Source organism: Macaca fascicularis, chromosome 7, assembly GCF_037993035.2.
Source record: "Macaca fascicularis isolate 582-1 chromosome 7, T2T-MFA8v1.1".
Lineage (NCBI taxonomy): Eukaryota > Metazoa > Chordata > Mammalia > Primates > Cercopithecidae > Macaca > Macaca fascicularis.
This window is the reverse complement of record NC_088381.1, coordinates 26,113,767-26,129,640: the sequence shown is the minus strand read 5'-3', so window position 1 is coordinate 26,129,640 and position 15,874 is coordinate 26,113,767. Positions and strand designations below refer to the sequence as shown.

The following is a 15,874-nucleotide window of genomic DNA, read 5'->3' as shown; positions in this document are numbered from 1 at the left end:
ACTTAATATTTAAGGGTAAAGTGTTACAAAGCCCGAAACTTAATTGATCAATCAAAAATATATGTAATATATAAATACACACTCACATATATAATAAAGAGAAATAGAGAAATAAAGTAAACGTGGCAAAATGTATAGGTATTCAATGCAACTCTTCTTTCAAATTATCTATAAGTTTGAAGCTTTTTCAAAACAAGTCTGAGGGAGGAACAGTCCAAAAAAACATTTTTTTTTTTTTTTTTTTTTACCTTGAAGTCGCTCATCAGTGAATATTTTGTTTGTTTGGTTCCAGGTACTATCTATAAATATAATTTTTTTCAGTGGTGTGCCTTTGCACTTGCTGTCATTCAAATCACAGAACTGTTGTTCTTCAGTTCTTTTGCGTTTAAAAGATGGCTTGTCAGGGTCATCATTTTTGCCTCTAACATTATTTTGAATCCTTTTTTGCAGATGAAAAGAAATATCTTTTATTGAGATAGACTGAGGTCCAGGAAAAACGAGTGCAACCTAAAACAAAGAAAATTGGGTTAGCAGTGTGCTACTATGATCTTCAAAATACATAAATTTTGATTGACTTAAAATTTTAAGAAAGACATGTTGCATATCTGAGAAACAAGCATTAGGTTGGTTCTATTGTATATGGTTCTTTAATATGTATGGTAAAGTTTTTGGCTCTCCCCTAGTAATTTATAATCATAATATACTAATTAAAACTATTATTTCAAAATAAGTTATTCACTGACTGATAGATGCCAAGTTAATCATACTTGAAATAAAAAGATTGAATTATATAATTTTTCATAAGATAAAAAGCAAAGTACATGATACTTTGTAAAAGAACCACTGAAAACTGTTCAATGATTAAATGCCATTTGCATCTATATCATAAGCCAAAGATAAAACAAATGATACAGTGAATGCTGGTGAGGAAATGGTGGTTTGAGGGCAGGATTAAATAGCATAATTCTTCATGGAAGCAATTTGACAATTTAAATCAAGAGTCTTAAAATTATTCATACCCTTTGGTTCAACCATTTCATTATGGGAATGTAATAAAATAAACCTAAACACAGACACTTACAATATCTAAGTATATTTATTACAGTGAAAAATTAAAAGGAAAAAAATCTAACTTTCCAGGAAAAATTACATAAGTATGATACCTGTTTTCTTTCAGCACATTTTTACTGAGATTTATATTATTAGAGCTTCCAATGTCTGAACAGCTCCTGGCACAAAGCAGGCACCAAGTAAATATTTGTTAAATGAATAAACGTTGGAGAATCAAGGGAATTTTATCCCCATATGTTTCTTTATTTCCCAAATTTTCTTCAATGAGCATACAAATTTTTAAAATAAAAAGATAAAAACAAAATCATAATAAAATAAAATTAAGTAACAAAAAGTCTTGGTCGGGCACAGTGCCTGTAATCCCAGCACGTTGGGAGGCCAAGGTGAGAGGATCACTTGAGCCCTAGCAGTTCGAGCCCAGCCTGGGCAACATAGTGAGACTTGTCTCTACAAAGAATAAAAACATTAGCTGGGAGTAGTGGTGCAACTCCCATGGCCTCAGCTACTCGAGAGCCTGAGGTACGGGGATTGCTTGGGCCCAGAAGTTTAAGGCTACAGCAAGCTGGGATCATGCCACTGCATTCCAGCCTGGGCAACAGAGCAAAACTCTGTTAAAAAGCAAAAACCTTGGCCGGGCGCGGTGGCTCACGCCTGTTATCCCAGCACTTTGGGAGGCCGAGGCGGGCGGATCACAAGGTCAGGAGATCGAGACCACAGTGAAACCCCATTTCTACTAAAAATACAAAAAATTAGCCGGGCGCGGTGGCGGGCGCCTGTAGTCCCAGCTACTCAGGAGGCTGAGGCAGGAGAATGGCGTAAACGAGGGAGGCGGAGCTTGCAGTGAGCCGAGATTGCGCCACTGCACTCCAGCCTGGGCGACAGAGCGAGACTCTGTCTCAAAAAAAAAAAAAAAAAAAAAAGCAAAAACCTTGAATTTTATAAATTTCAAAGTTGTCAAAGTTTTTAAATATTCATAATACATGTCTATATTTCTCCCTATATCCGGTTAGCAAAGTCCAGGGCTTTTGAATTTTCTTAGATTATAAACATATCTCATCTCCTTACAGAACATAGCACTCCATTCTATTTAATCAACTTAAATGGAGTCTAGCTGACCAGAGAAGAAACATTTTCCTAGATCCAAAACTCAAATATTATTTACAAACATAATTTTTTATATAAACTGAACCAAAAAAAGATATATAAACAGAAAAGTAAAAATTTACCAAGTTCTTCCTGGAACAAATGAATGCACTAATTTCTAATTTTGTTTCTATATTAGCCACACCAACAAATGGCCTCCAAGACACCAAAAGGCTTTTACATGCTTCTTTTAGTACCCAAGGCCTAATTTTTTGAGACACATTGTAAAATTACTTTTCTCCAAGAAGACCCATAATATCTCACCAATGTGACAATTCCAACTGCATGAAAACCAATTAAGAATCTAAAAATGACTAAGGAAGGCCTCTGAGCAGCTGAAAGAAATGTTATAAAGGCTATGCGCTAAAGCTCTTAATTTAGGAGGATTCCTGAATATCCTAACTCAGTCTTTCTTCTTTTAGAGAAATTCCAACAATATTTGTAATCTGGTTTCCCAGTTTGCATCAACTTAGATCATCTATATGTAGCACAAACAGGAGAAGGAGAAGAGAAAAAGTAAAAGCAGGCACAATAATATTGGCAAGGAGTAAAAACCTGAAGAAATAAGGCAGAAGAGCTATAAAATGCAGACTCAAAAACGCATAGCAGTCTAGAATCATCTGATCTTTGAAGATATCAATGAAATAAACTGTATATTGTCTAATGCTACCTAAGCATAATTCTTTATTAAGAAAAATATTAAATTATGTTTGAGTAAGATCAGAAAGGCAATGGAGGTTAAAATTCATTTGTATATCCAATGTGAAGAGTCATAAAAACTAAGTTGCCTACTTCATGGTCCTTTTCTTCATATTCTGGAATACAAGGATACGTGTAAATGTTTACAAATTCAGGTGCTAAGAGTTTTGCATGTATAGCAGTACTTTTGCCATCTGTTTCATTTGGATGTTTAATGATGTCAATCTTCAATGGAAGCTAAAGGTAAAAAAAAAAAAGGACAAATAAAAAATATATAAACATTCTAATTTTTATGTTAATAAAAAAGGTCTTTAAAGCTAAATAGGAAGCTTACAATAAATTTCTATAAATACACATATGGTTTAAAAGATATACCAGAATATTAAGAATGGTGATCGTTACAAAACCAACCCAAATTTCTTCCTTGGCATTGTTAATCATGTATTAGGACAACTATTTTCAACTCATTTAACATAGAATCTTCTCCTAAAGCAAAGCTCCAATGTCATTTTCATTTAAGTTATATTAACTCCAATTCTTTGCATTTCACTATATGTGCCAAGGACATTTTTATAAATCCTATAAACTCTAGGTTTGCCTATTTTATGCTATTTTATTTTATTTTTATTTCTTTATCTTGAGATGGACTCTCACTCTGCCACCCAGGCTAGAGTGCAGTGGTGTGATCTCAGCTCACTGCAACCTCCGTCTCCTGGGTTAAGCAATTCTGCCTCAGCCTCCCAAGTAGCTGGCATTACAGGCACCTGCCACCATGCCCAGCTAATTGTTGTATTTTTTTAGTAGAGATGGGTTTTCACCATGTTGGCCAGGTTGGTCTTGAACTCCTGACCTCAAGTGATCCGCCTGTCTCAGCCTCCCAAGCGTTCAGATTACGAGTGAGCCACCATACCCGGCCTCTTATGTTATTTTAAAAGGAAATGTAAGTTTGGGCAAAAAGTTTCAGATCTAAAATTCAAGTTGAAATTCTGTTCCTTATACATACTTTCAAGTCAAAACTGTTATCCTTTGCAGGAAACATCGTGATTTTCGGCATCACATTTTCAACAGCACAAATTAAATAATTATCAATTAAAAAATAGTAACAATAGGTCTAAGAGGTGTAATCTTTATATCACAAAACTCTCTTCAAAATCATGTTGCCTAAATAGTCCCCATTCTTTCTGGCACCAAGAAGGACTGGTTTCGTGAAAGACAATTTTTCCCTAGACCAGGGTTAGGGGAGAGGGTTTGGGGATGATTCGAGCGCATTACACTTATTGTGCACTTTATTTCTATTATTATTACATGATAATATATAATGAAATAACTATACAACTCACCATAATGTAGAATCAGTGGGAGCGTGAGCTTGTTTTCCTGCAACTTGATGGTCCCATCTGGGGGTGATGGGAGACAGTGACAGATCTTCAGGCATTAGATTCTCATAAGGAGCGTGCAATCTAGGTCCTTTGTATGCACAGTTCACAACAGGGTTCATGCTCCTATGAGAATCTAACACTGCCGCTGATCTGACAGGAGGCAGAGCTCAGGTGGTAATGTGAGTGATGGGGAGTGACTAAATACAGAGAGAGACTTTGCTTGCTCTCCAACAGCTCACCTCTTCGTGTGTGGCCTGGTTCCTTAGGACTGGTACCGGTCTGTGGTCTGGGGATTGGGGACCCCTGTTGCCTAAGTATTTCCCTTAAAGTTTCATTATTTGTTATAGATGTTGTCTGTAACATGTCTCTATGCAAAAAGAATATTCTCTTGGATTTCTTAAATTATATTTTTCTTATTTCACTTTGGCTTTTTGGTTTAGCTCTCTTTGTAATGCTTATACAAGCACTGCATTCAGCCATGATTATGAAAAAAATGCTAGGTCACATCTCCCTTACTATATATAAGAAACCCTCTGGAGATGTGTTCTTGACTTCAGCTTTTAAATGACCTTTTGTTTTATTTAGTAGTTCCCACCATCTCCAAGTTCCCATCCCATACTAAATAAGTAGGATTCTAGGAATTTACCCTGGGCACACTATTTTACCCTGGAGGACAAAACTATTTTTCTTACGTCTTAAACTGTACATATTTAAAGTGTACAATCTAATAAGTTTTAACATACATTAAATCCTTGAATCCATTGCTACAGTCAAAATAATGATTTGCCATTATCAAGTCTTCTCATGCTCTTCTTCCTTCTCCTCTCACCATCAACCACTGCCCTCCTCAGGCAATCAGTAATCCACTGCCACTATAGTTTGTACTTTCTAGAATTTTATATAAATGAAATCATACAATGTACACTCTTCATTTGACTTTAGCTAAGAATAGTTATTTTGAGGTTCTTCCATGTTGTATGTGTGTCATTAGTTCCAAAGCTATTTTTGAATGGAGCAGCTACTAAATAATTCCAATTTCAAATTTTTTTCTCCCTGGACAATTATGTTGGGGACAGAACAGTAAAAATAACACACCCCAGGAGGACCTTGGCCTACAAATAGTTTTCAATTAGGGTTTCAAACACTGTATCTCCTACTCTCCCTGCTTAGGCCTAGCAATCATTTATAAGTTAGGCCCAATGATCATTTATAAGTTAGGCCCAATGATCATTTATAAGTTAGGCCCAATTGTTTCTAATCATCAAACCAACTTCTAATTATGGAACATTTACCATTTAAGTAGGCAGTTCACAAATGATTTTACGTCAGTCTACTTCTGGCTGAACACTACATCAGAATTTCCTCATGACGATCGGTTTCAGTTGACACTATTTTCCCTCTCCCTACGGTCCCTGAGCACCATGTCAGTATTATCTTAGCCCAGGGAAGGTAGGAAATAAGAAAAGAAAAAAAAAGCAGATCATGACAAGAAAAGAAAAAGAAAGCAGATCATAAAAGTGACCTTCTTATATGACTGATGAGTAAAGTTGAAAATTCCAAAAGTTATCAATATTTCTGACCAGCTAGCTATCTTGGAGGGTATCATTTATATTAAGAACAGAGGAGTGTTATTGACAAATTTTATAAATCATGTGCCTAGCCTATTTTTTAATTATATGATAAAATAAAAAGCTTTATGAACTAAAGTCTGCAAGCATAATATAATTATGCAAAACCTGTACACAATCCAGGTATTGTTAGTTCTCCATGAGCATGAGATCTCTCGCATCATAAAATCAAAGCACAGAAACAGATCAAATCATGGAAATCCATGTTTGTGTTCTAGTTCACACATGTTAAAAGAAGATTATTTCTTAAATAATGACAAGAGTACAGAGTAACAATAATAGTGTTGACCACACAGGAACAGAAAACCAAACAACCAAACAACGCATGTTCTCATTCGTAAGTGGGAGTTGAACAATGAGAACACATGGACACAGGCAGGGGAACATCACACACTGGAGCCTGTCTGGGGGTGGGGGGCTAGGGGAGGGATAGCATTAGGACAAATACCTAATGTAGATGATGGGTGCAGCAAACCACCATGGCATGTTTATATCTATATAACAAAACTGCAAGTTCTGCACATATATCCAAGAACTTAAAGTATAAAAATAAAAAAAAAAGAAAGAAAAAAAATTTTTGCTTTTTTACAAGCTACAAAAACACTGCTCTGAGGCTTCGTATGGACATTAAAGCTTAACTGTGTTTAAAAAAAAAAAAAAAATAGTGTTGACCAGAGGGCAGTCTTAGTAGAGGCGTTCTGTTTTCAAACAAGTAAAGAATATCAATCAGCTCTCTAACACCTATGTTTTATAAAAGAGACTTACCACAAATCTTTCCACTCAAGTTTATCAAAATGCTACTGACAAGGAGACCTCAGCATTTTCCCATGGGATTATCAACTTTCCCCAAGAGAGCCTTTTAAATTCTAGGCTCTAAATTCCTATGGCCTACTGAAGTGTAACCATTGTAACATTGTACCATAGTGCAGTACTCATATGCTTGCGACGATCCTGATGTAAACAAACCTACTGCACTGCCAGTCATAAAAAAGCATGCTATACAATAAATGCTTAATAATGATAATATAAATCTGTTACTGGTTTATGTATTTACTATACTACACTTAATTTTTTTAGTTTTAGAGTTACTCATCCTAATTAGAAAAAAGAAATGTTAACTGTAAAACAGCCTCAGGCAGGTCCTTAAGGAGGTATTCCAGAAGAAGGCATTGCTATCACAGGAGATGACAGCTCCATACATTGCCCCTGAAGAGCTTCCAGTGGGACAAGATGTGGAGGTGGAAGAAGACCGTGACACTGATGATCCTGACACTGTGTAAGCCTAGGGTAATGTGTTTGTGTCTTAGTTTTCAACAAAAAAGTTTCAAAAGTAAAAATAAATAAACAATAAAAATAGGAAAAAGGTTATAGGATAAGAATATAAAGAAATAAAATATTTTTGTTCAGCTGTACAATGTGTTTGTGTTTTAAGTGTTATCACAAGTTTTTAAAAAAGCTTATAAAGTAAAAAAGTCACAGTAAGCTTATTATTGAAGAAAAATATTTTTCATAAATGTAGTGTACCCTAAGTATACAGTGTTTATAAAAACTACAATAGTGTACAGTAATATCACAGGCCTTCACATTCACTCATAACTCACCATTGACTCACCAAGAACAACTTCCAGTCCTGCAAACTCCATTCATGCTAAGTGCCCATAAAAGATTACTATTTTTATACTGTACTTCTACTGTACGTTTCTATGCTTATATTTGTTTAGATACACTAATATCATTGTGTGTACAACTACGTACAGTATGCAGTACAGCAACATGCTGAACAGATTTTGTAGGCTAGGAGCCATAGGTATAGCCCACGTGTGTAGTAGGCTATACTATGAAGGTTGTGTAAGTACATCTAAGATGTTCGCACAACAGTGAATTTGCCTAACGACTCATTTCTGAGGACACATTTCTCAGGATGTATCCCAGTCATTAGGAGACATATGACTATATTTATGAATGCATTCCCTAGACTAAAATTGGGAGGGAATTACTCATTATATTGTCATCCTCCCTTTCTAAGTAGGCTATCTAAAAGCAAATGCTGAATGATTTGTTAAAATAAAAATAAAAATTAGAAAGAACATTTTGCAGAGTTGTTATTACCATTAATGTATATTAAAGTATCAACTTTCATACAAGGCCATTAAAATATAAACACTTTAGAAAACTCTGCACAGTCTAGACCATCTAGAGATGATCAAACACTAATGTCTTGAGTCATTTCTATTAAATGGTGTATATTAGACCACTGATTTGGAAAATACCCTCTAATATTAAATATCTATGAAAATATCAGCCCTGTAACTACATTACTGATTTTTATTATTATAATATGCAATCCATTTTTTAATATAATACACCTTAGGATAAAACTTTTAATGGAATCCCTTCTTTATGTGGCTATGAGAGAAATGTAAGATATAATAATTCTACGTATACTTCAAAAACCATACTTCAAAATGTAACATTCCTGTAAGATAATGGGAAACTTGAAAATAATTATTACCCTCAAGTTCTTGGTTTTTCTGAGCAAACTGTGAAGCTTAAATTCCACACTTACTTACTCTTGGCTAGTAAACTTTCCATTAGCCTATATATGTGATTTTAGACGCAGAGGAGACCATGGACTGGCCAAGATGATATAGTCTAAATTGAAATTTAGATTTCTAAATAAAATATGAGTGTCAAAGTACTTTTCTTACTTCAAATTTAAATGAAATTTAAAATCATCAAAACAAATATTTTAAAATATAGCTACAACTCATTTTTTTTACTGGAAAGTTCTAATGAGTCCATGTGTAGAGTTTAGTCTCTCTAAAGTGTTAATAAACAGTAGTCAAATTTTATACATTAATTGATTTACTCCTAAAGTTTGGGATACTGTTAGACAAGTTAACATATATATAATAAATTCTTCTTTGATTATGCAGACATGATGTTCTACAGACCTTTTACCTATACAAAAGTAGTCTTGGTAAACACCAAAAACTATAAAGGTAAGCAATCAATTCGAATGACCTTTTAAATCAGGCTTAAAATCACTCTAAAATCACACAGCCCAGGGAATTGGTCTTAGTTTTCAAATTTTACTTTATTTTCATTTTGGTCAATGAAATCTACTCCATCCCCATGTATAGGATAAGTAACAAAATTCTAGGTAAAAATCAACTCTAATTCTACTAGAATAGTGTTTTCTCAAGAAGCAGTCCAAAGACATGAGTTTTTGGAGCTCCTTCGGGGTGTCTATAAACTTATTTTTTAGTATTCATATGTTTATATCACACATTTTTTTCTTATATTGTAAATAAATTAAATCATTAATGAAAAATTAATGGGTTTCATTAAAAACACCAAGAGGTTTAGTAGTCTGCAGGACTAAATTTTCCATAAATACACTTCGTTTTCATAATGTTAGCAATGATAAATTCCTCTTCAAAAGGTTTACTTGTGCGATGTTCTTGTTCTTTGTTCAGAAGCCCAAGCTCCTTGTACTCTCGTTTCCAGCCTGCAAGCAACCCTCCCACTCTTGTTGTGCCCTGACATGCCCAAACATGTCCAGAAATGCCTTATACTATAACGGACAGACCACTCCTAACTCCTCCTTTTACAAATCGTGCATTTACCCTATTTGGAAAAGTTTAAGTCTTAGCCAACTGGAATCAGTTTAGATTGTGCGGTCCAACTCTAGCCAATAAGGGAAGGACACAGGGACAGGAACTTAATAAATAATGTTACTATTTATTAAGTTTATCAATTAGAGTAGGTATACATGTTTTTTAAAAATCTATTTTCATACTTTCAAACAATTAAATTTCTTACTAACCTTCACAAGTGGAATCTGTTCAATAGGTACATTTTCAACTGGAACATAACATGTATAGCAGTAGAACATTCTGGAACCACCACATCTGAGACATTTTGATCTCCCACTTTGCTGAGCTTTTTGAAGAACTTCTTGAGATGCTAAACATAAGTTTTGAAGGGGATCTTCTGAAGCTATGGAAGTAGTTTGTGACTGTTTTGTTTCCACAAATTTTGAATTATTTTCTTCACTTCGTTTGAGAAATATAGGTGAATTGAGAGACATTCTTCATTCAAACCAAAGTTTAACAGCTATTTCTAAAACACATATCATAGGTGCACTGTAAAAAAAAAAAAAAAGTGTCAAGAGAAGGCAAAATAAAAACAGAAAACATTTTACTCAGTCTACAAAGAAAATTACTCAACTTAAGTCACAATTGTGTGCTGTTTTAGTACTTATTAAACATGTTTTAAACCACCAAATTGGCATACTTTAAAACATAAGATTAAAAGCAATAAACTCAAAGGTATTTCAAATATAAAGTTCAGGTACTGAGAATCCATTTTTCAAGAACGCTTTTTTTGTTCCAGAGATGGCAATTTTGTTTTCCAGATATTAGGAATGCAATGGTTTCATGTTAGTATCAGACAGGAATGTATTTAACCTGTTGGCTCTGACTTTGAACTGACATTAATGAAAAACAGAAGATTCTAGTGGGATTGGCAAAATTTAGTTGGTTATGTTCTAAAAGATATAGCCCTCTCCAACTTAAAACACACACTACATATGTGTGTGTGTGTGTGTGTACAAGTGTGCATATACATATACAACTAAATATCCAATAAAAAATAAGAGTCACCTACTACTCATTATAATTTATAAATTATCCCGTAAGGTAAAATATATTATTTTATAAATCTTAAAAATTTACAGAGTAACATTAATGTCCACTTACTCTAAGAATTTATGCTTTTTAAAAACATACATCATTCTAATTCTTTAGAACTAGAGAAAAATGGTAAAATAACTTTCCCACTTAATATTTTCTTCAAAGGGTGATGGCTGCCAAAATTGTTATCTGCATACCCTGTAAGGAAGATATCTTTCAAGGGAGAAACAACACTGGTGCCCTATTGATTTGATATGCATTCCACAGCTATAAAATAATTCTCCTATTATAAAGCCTTCTGGCATTGTGGTTTAACTACGAAGCTCCAGGCACTTTAAGTAGAAACAGTGACAAGAGGAATGCTGTGACTCGAGCAGGACACGTTTTGTGGTCTCCCATATAGAAAGTGAACAAAAAGTCCAGAGGAACATAAAATACAACATAATTTGCTGAGAAGAAGTTAGTGGCACTAATTTAATTACTCATCAAATGAATTTTTTTTTTTTTAAATTGTAAATCCCAGTGAGCTTGAGACCCAAAGAAGGAGATGCAAAGACGCCGGTTATAGTAGAAAAAGGTACTAGCCAAATGTACCCAAGGGGAAAACCAAAATACAGTAAATATTTTTGCTGTGTACTGATTAGGTACAGATTTACATTTTGGGTAAGAAAGCAGTATTTAAGAACAATGGTCCAAACCCTTCTTCCTAACACACAAATAGAAAATCTTACCTACTTCTGTCACTCCAAATCACCTGCCTAAAAATGGCTTTGATCTTTGTGACCATGCCCTAAATGACTAAAAGTGCAGGATATTAAGATGCCCTCTTTTCTTGAACCTCAGATTCTTTTAGGAATCACATGAAAATCGTAAACCTCATCCCTAGATGAATATACAGACACAATATTTTGCACACAATTTCAGGAGGTTTGGAGCTCTCCTAGAGTCCATCTGCGACCCAGGTAAAGAAGTTCCAAGCTTGGGAAGGGCCGGGCTTGGTGGCTCATGCCTTTAATACTAGCATTTGGGAGGTTAAGGTGGGAGGATTACTTGAGCACAGGAGTTTGAGAATAGTCTGGACAACAAAGTGAGATCCCATCTCTAAAACAGAGAAAAAAAAGTTTGGGAAGAGATCCTAATAGTCCCCAGAAATGAGAGTTGCAAATGCTCTGTTGGCATCTCTTTGCTGCACATAAGAAGCTAAGTTTCACCCAAACTCTCTTTGGGTTTGTCCTGGTGTTGCCTGAGGTTCTTACGGAGAAACATTTTGAGGCTTTAATAGTCCTGAGTTATTCAGATGATGTGATTCATCCTAAAAAATGAAATTTGATTGGACTAGCTTAACCTGACTTCATTTTCCTGGGTATTCCAGTAGCTATTTAACGGGACTGCATGTGCCAAAGGACCAAGTATAGTGGGATTGAAAAATGCAGTCCCTGTGGATGTCATGAAAGTTACTGTGGTTGCCTGACATTTAACAGAAAACTATTGGTGAGTTTTTGGAGTTATCCTAGGACCCTCGACATGCATTCCTCCTAGAGATACCTCAGAAATAACACTTTGCAGTTCACAGACCTGCTATCCACATAACTAAATGGATATTAGTGAAACCTTATATAAATAACCTTCCTCTACAAAAAATCAACCACCACAAATACCTGTAAGACAGTAAAAGAGAAATGTTTATGGCTCCACCTCCTAGTTCACCTACATTCTCTCACTTACGGCTGAGGTGGCCACGCAGAAGAGGCCAGCAATCGTAAATCATGGGCAGCTTCCTCCAACGGTCTCTGAAACTACATGATCAGGGTATCTGTCCTAACCTAGCCAACAACCTGTCTCGACTGTGAGTAAATCATTTGTTGCAAATGGGGTTATTTAAAATCTTTAAAACATACTTGTTAACATCAAATATGTGCAAGGAAATACAATTTGAGTCATGGGGGCTAGAAATACTTAGAAAACATAAAGACTATTCCTAAGGAACTAACAATTTTAACACCTTGATGGTGCGTCCATCATTCTGGAACTTAAGGCTAAAAATACATTAATTTTTATTCCTCCTTCTACTCAATTTCCACCCCAAATTAATTATACTCACCAAGTTGCATCAATTCTACCTTGTACGTAATCCTCTATCTTCACCCTCAAAGTCAGGACTCTAATTCAGTTCCTTATTAACTCATAGATGGGTCACAGCAATGTCTTAAATCTCTTTATCTTTGAGTACTTATTATTAGTTCCACATATTTGACATGGAAAAATGCATTTATTGTGGAGGTACTTTAGCGAATCTATCCCCTCTCCCATTCAACTCTGTAAGAGCAGATTCCTTCCCCGATCTCACCTATCTCACCTATTACTGATTCTTAGGCAACAGGAGGCACTCAACAAACACTAGTTAACTAAATCAAAACCATTCTGCAAAACACATCCAGGAAGCATCTCACTACTGAAGTATCTGACAAACTATCTTTATGGGCCATCTGCAGCCTAGCACAAGTGGCAGGCTGGCAATTTTTTTTTCCCAAAATAATAACAGAAAAAGCTTCTACCTCTTCCATTATTGCAAGCTGACTCACCTCCCAATGGAACATTATATAGACTCCCCTGTACTGTATTGTGGACCAATTCAGTATTAGGAAAAAAAACAATTTTTCTTTAGTCTAGAGTATTTTTAAGAACTTGGACCTACAGTTCCAACATTCATTTTTCACAATCCAAGGTAGTACTCTTTTTTATACAGGATCAACGGCCCCTCCCACACCACCCGCCATATGGTAGCAGACTGTCTTGCCTTCGTTTTCATGGTGCATTGGGTTAGTCCTTAAATGCTGCGATCTAAAGTATCGATTTTACCATCCAACTTTGTGGACCTGGTGACCGAAAAATGTTAATATACTTCCTTATTTGTCCTACATTCCCAATAAATAATTTAGACGTAAGAAAAGGCTCTTTTGTTTATTATGTAACCACAACCTCAATATTTTAACTACACTGCATGGCATCGCTAATTCTACGTCTGTACTACGCTTCCCCTTCCGTAATAACCAAACCCCCACAAACCACTCCAAATACTAAAAAAAAATAAAATAAAGTATGGGGTTCCTAGGGAACTGACTTTGCCAGGACATATTTTTCGTTGGGGCGGAATGCACCGAAAATTATTGGTAGGAAAAACAATTTTTTTTTTTTTTGAGGAAAAATTTGGAAACCTTTTCCCCAAAGGGCCCGCAAGATCCTAAAAAAAGCAAGAGACCGCGCAGGGACCGAGGATCCCCCTCACAGGCGACACCCAGCGCGACCTCCGCTAGGGTCCTGACAAAGAATGTCCACTTCCCGCGGCCGCACCTCTGGGGCCAGACCACTGGTCTCCAGAGAGGCGCGGAGACCTCCATCAGGGATCGGAGTGGTACTCAGACCTGCACACCCGCGAGTCCTCGAACAGCTCCACGCGTCTCCAGCACCCCCCGAGCCCGAGCCACGCACCGGGCCGTGATAGCGCACGGACCAGACGGAGCGCTTTCCCGGAGACACCAGAGGGAGGAGCCAGGCAGTTACTAGAGTCGTTGCTAGGGCTGGGGCCGCGCACAACGCAGACCGCGCGGCCTAAGCAAAAGGCTGGGAAGACAGCGGGGCGGGGTTAGACTGGAAGTTCCGCCTCAGCCTCTCTCTCTGCGGCGGTGTCGCACTTCTGAGAGGCTCTGGCGTGGGGCAGGGCCGCGTTCGTCTGGGACCCGCCTCAAGCCTCGCAGCCTTTCACCCGGTTTCCTCCCGATTCTTTCTGGGACAACATAATTGGGAAGCGGTTCTCGAAACATACTCTCAAGGCGTAGTTGCAGTGAGTTGTGAAGAAATGTTGATCCCAGAGAAAAGTTGGCATTTGCCCACATCAAAGATATTTTAGTTGTGAGAACTTGGTTATATTACTCTTTCGTGGCTATATCAATATCATTATTTCGTGCGCTGTATGGTAATGAAAGCTATTAGAAAAATCATTTGTATCTTTATGATTTAGTTTGCATAAAAACACGCATATAGAGTTAAAACTATTTTGTGTGTTTTTCCAGTTTGAAGTATAATATGTGGATGAGTTATTAGAACATTTGTCAGTGCCTCTCCCCAAAGAATGCCCAAACTGAAGTGCACTCTAACAACTAAGATTTTAAAACACAATGGTCAAATGCTGAGCAATGTTTTATTGAGCACTCTGAATTTGTCGAGTGGTAGATAAAGGACATTACAATGCCCTAGAAGTGCTCACGATATCAAGTAAAGCATGTTAAATTTAAGTACAGAAAATGCAATATTCTTACTACTGAGATTAAAAAATGCAACTGAATACATTACAGGAATTTCAAGAAAGCTGAGAATGGAGTGGTCAATAAAGGCTTCTTTTTCGAACTTGGGTAAGGCCTTGAAGAATGATTTAGGTTTAGGATAGTGTTTTCAACTGGAAAGGGGATTGTGTGGGACCCCATTAGTGGAGGTCTTGACCCATTTGTAAGCAAGGAAATCTCTTTACACTTAAAAAAAAAAATTGAAACAATATAGATTGGAAATATCAGTGCATGTAAGTAAATTTAGTGTTACTTAGTAAAGTGCTACTGTATGGAGCTTTTAATTATATATATGCATGTATGTGTGCACTAGGGCTTGTTTGTAAAATGTATTTCTTAGTGTATTTCAAACTCTAAAAAGTTTGAAAGCCAGTGATTTAGGGAGAAAGGTGAACTTTCTGGGTAGGGAAAGTAGAATAGCAAAGTCTATAAGCCAGGAATAAGTGATTCACACCCATTTTGCTTTTTAGCTTAACTCTAAGTTTTATCAAAATAGTTAAATTGCACAGATTAAAAAGTAAATGATACTATTTGTTAGATTGAGCATTGGGTTGCTATTGTATGTAATAAATTACTCCAAAATATGGTGGCTTAAAACAACCATTTTATTATGTTCACAGGTGATGTTGTCAGTAGGGCACAGTCATCAGCTTTTCTTTGGTAACTCAGAAAGACTAGAGTAGGCATGCTAGCAGAGCTTCTGTAACTATATGGCCGGGGCTTCCTCACAGTATGGCAGCAAGGTAGTCAGACTTCTTAGCTTAAACTCAGAGCTCCAAAGGGAGTGTTGCAATGAACAAAGCAAAAATTGCCTGACCTTTTCTGACCTTGCCTCAAAAAGTAACACGGTGCTACTTCCCTCACTTTCTTTTGCTTACAAGTGTGTCAAAGTCCTGTTGCATTTTAGGAGACATAGA

At 36.2% G+C, this 15,874-nt stretch overlaps 2 protein-coding genes across 18 annotated transcripts in view; one reads left to right on the top strand and one right to left on the bottom strand.

The window, feature by feature from the left end:
* The window catches only part of DTWD1 (DTW domain containing 1), a 263,321-nt gene extending 249,109 nt beyond the window's left edge, over positions 1-14,212 (bottom strand). For 5 of the 14 annotated variants that reach the window (XM_065547337.2, XM_065547336.2, XM_065547338.2 and 2 more), the window contains exons 1-4: positions 14,040-14,100; positions 9,750-10,068; positions 3,007-3,150; positions 249-507 (exon numbers count right to left, since the gene is read on the bottom strand). In XM_065547337.2, coding sequence (XP_065403409.1) covers positions 249-507; positions 3,007-3,150; positions 9,750-10,013 — 667 coding nt within the window. In that variant the 5' untranslated portion in view covers positions 10,014-10,068; positions 14,040-14,100. Of the gene's footprint in view, positions 1-248; positions 508-3,006; positions 3,151-9,749; positions 10,069-13,414; positions 13,530-13,968; positions 14,101-14,128 lie in introns of those variants that run through there. The other 9 variants (XM_073995783.1, XM_073995782.1, XM_005559519.5 and 6 more) reach the window with 6 other exon arrangements.
* Positions 14,213-14,305: 93 nt separating this feature from the next.
* FAM227B (family with sequence similarity 227 member B) overlaps positions 14,306-15,874 on the top strand; it is a 284,670-nt gene continuing 283,101 nt past the window's right edge. For 2 of the 4 annotated variants that reach the window (XM_073995777.1, XM_073995776.1), the window contains exon 1: positions 14,306-14,458. The gene's annotated coding sequence lies outside the window, so the exon portion shown is untranslated. Of the gene's footprint in view, positions 14,527-14,969; positions 15,027-15,874 lie in introns of all 4 variants that reach the window. The other 2 variants (XM_073995778.1, XM_065547334.1) reach the window with 2 other exon arrangements.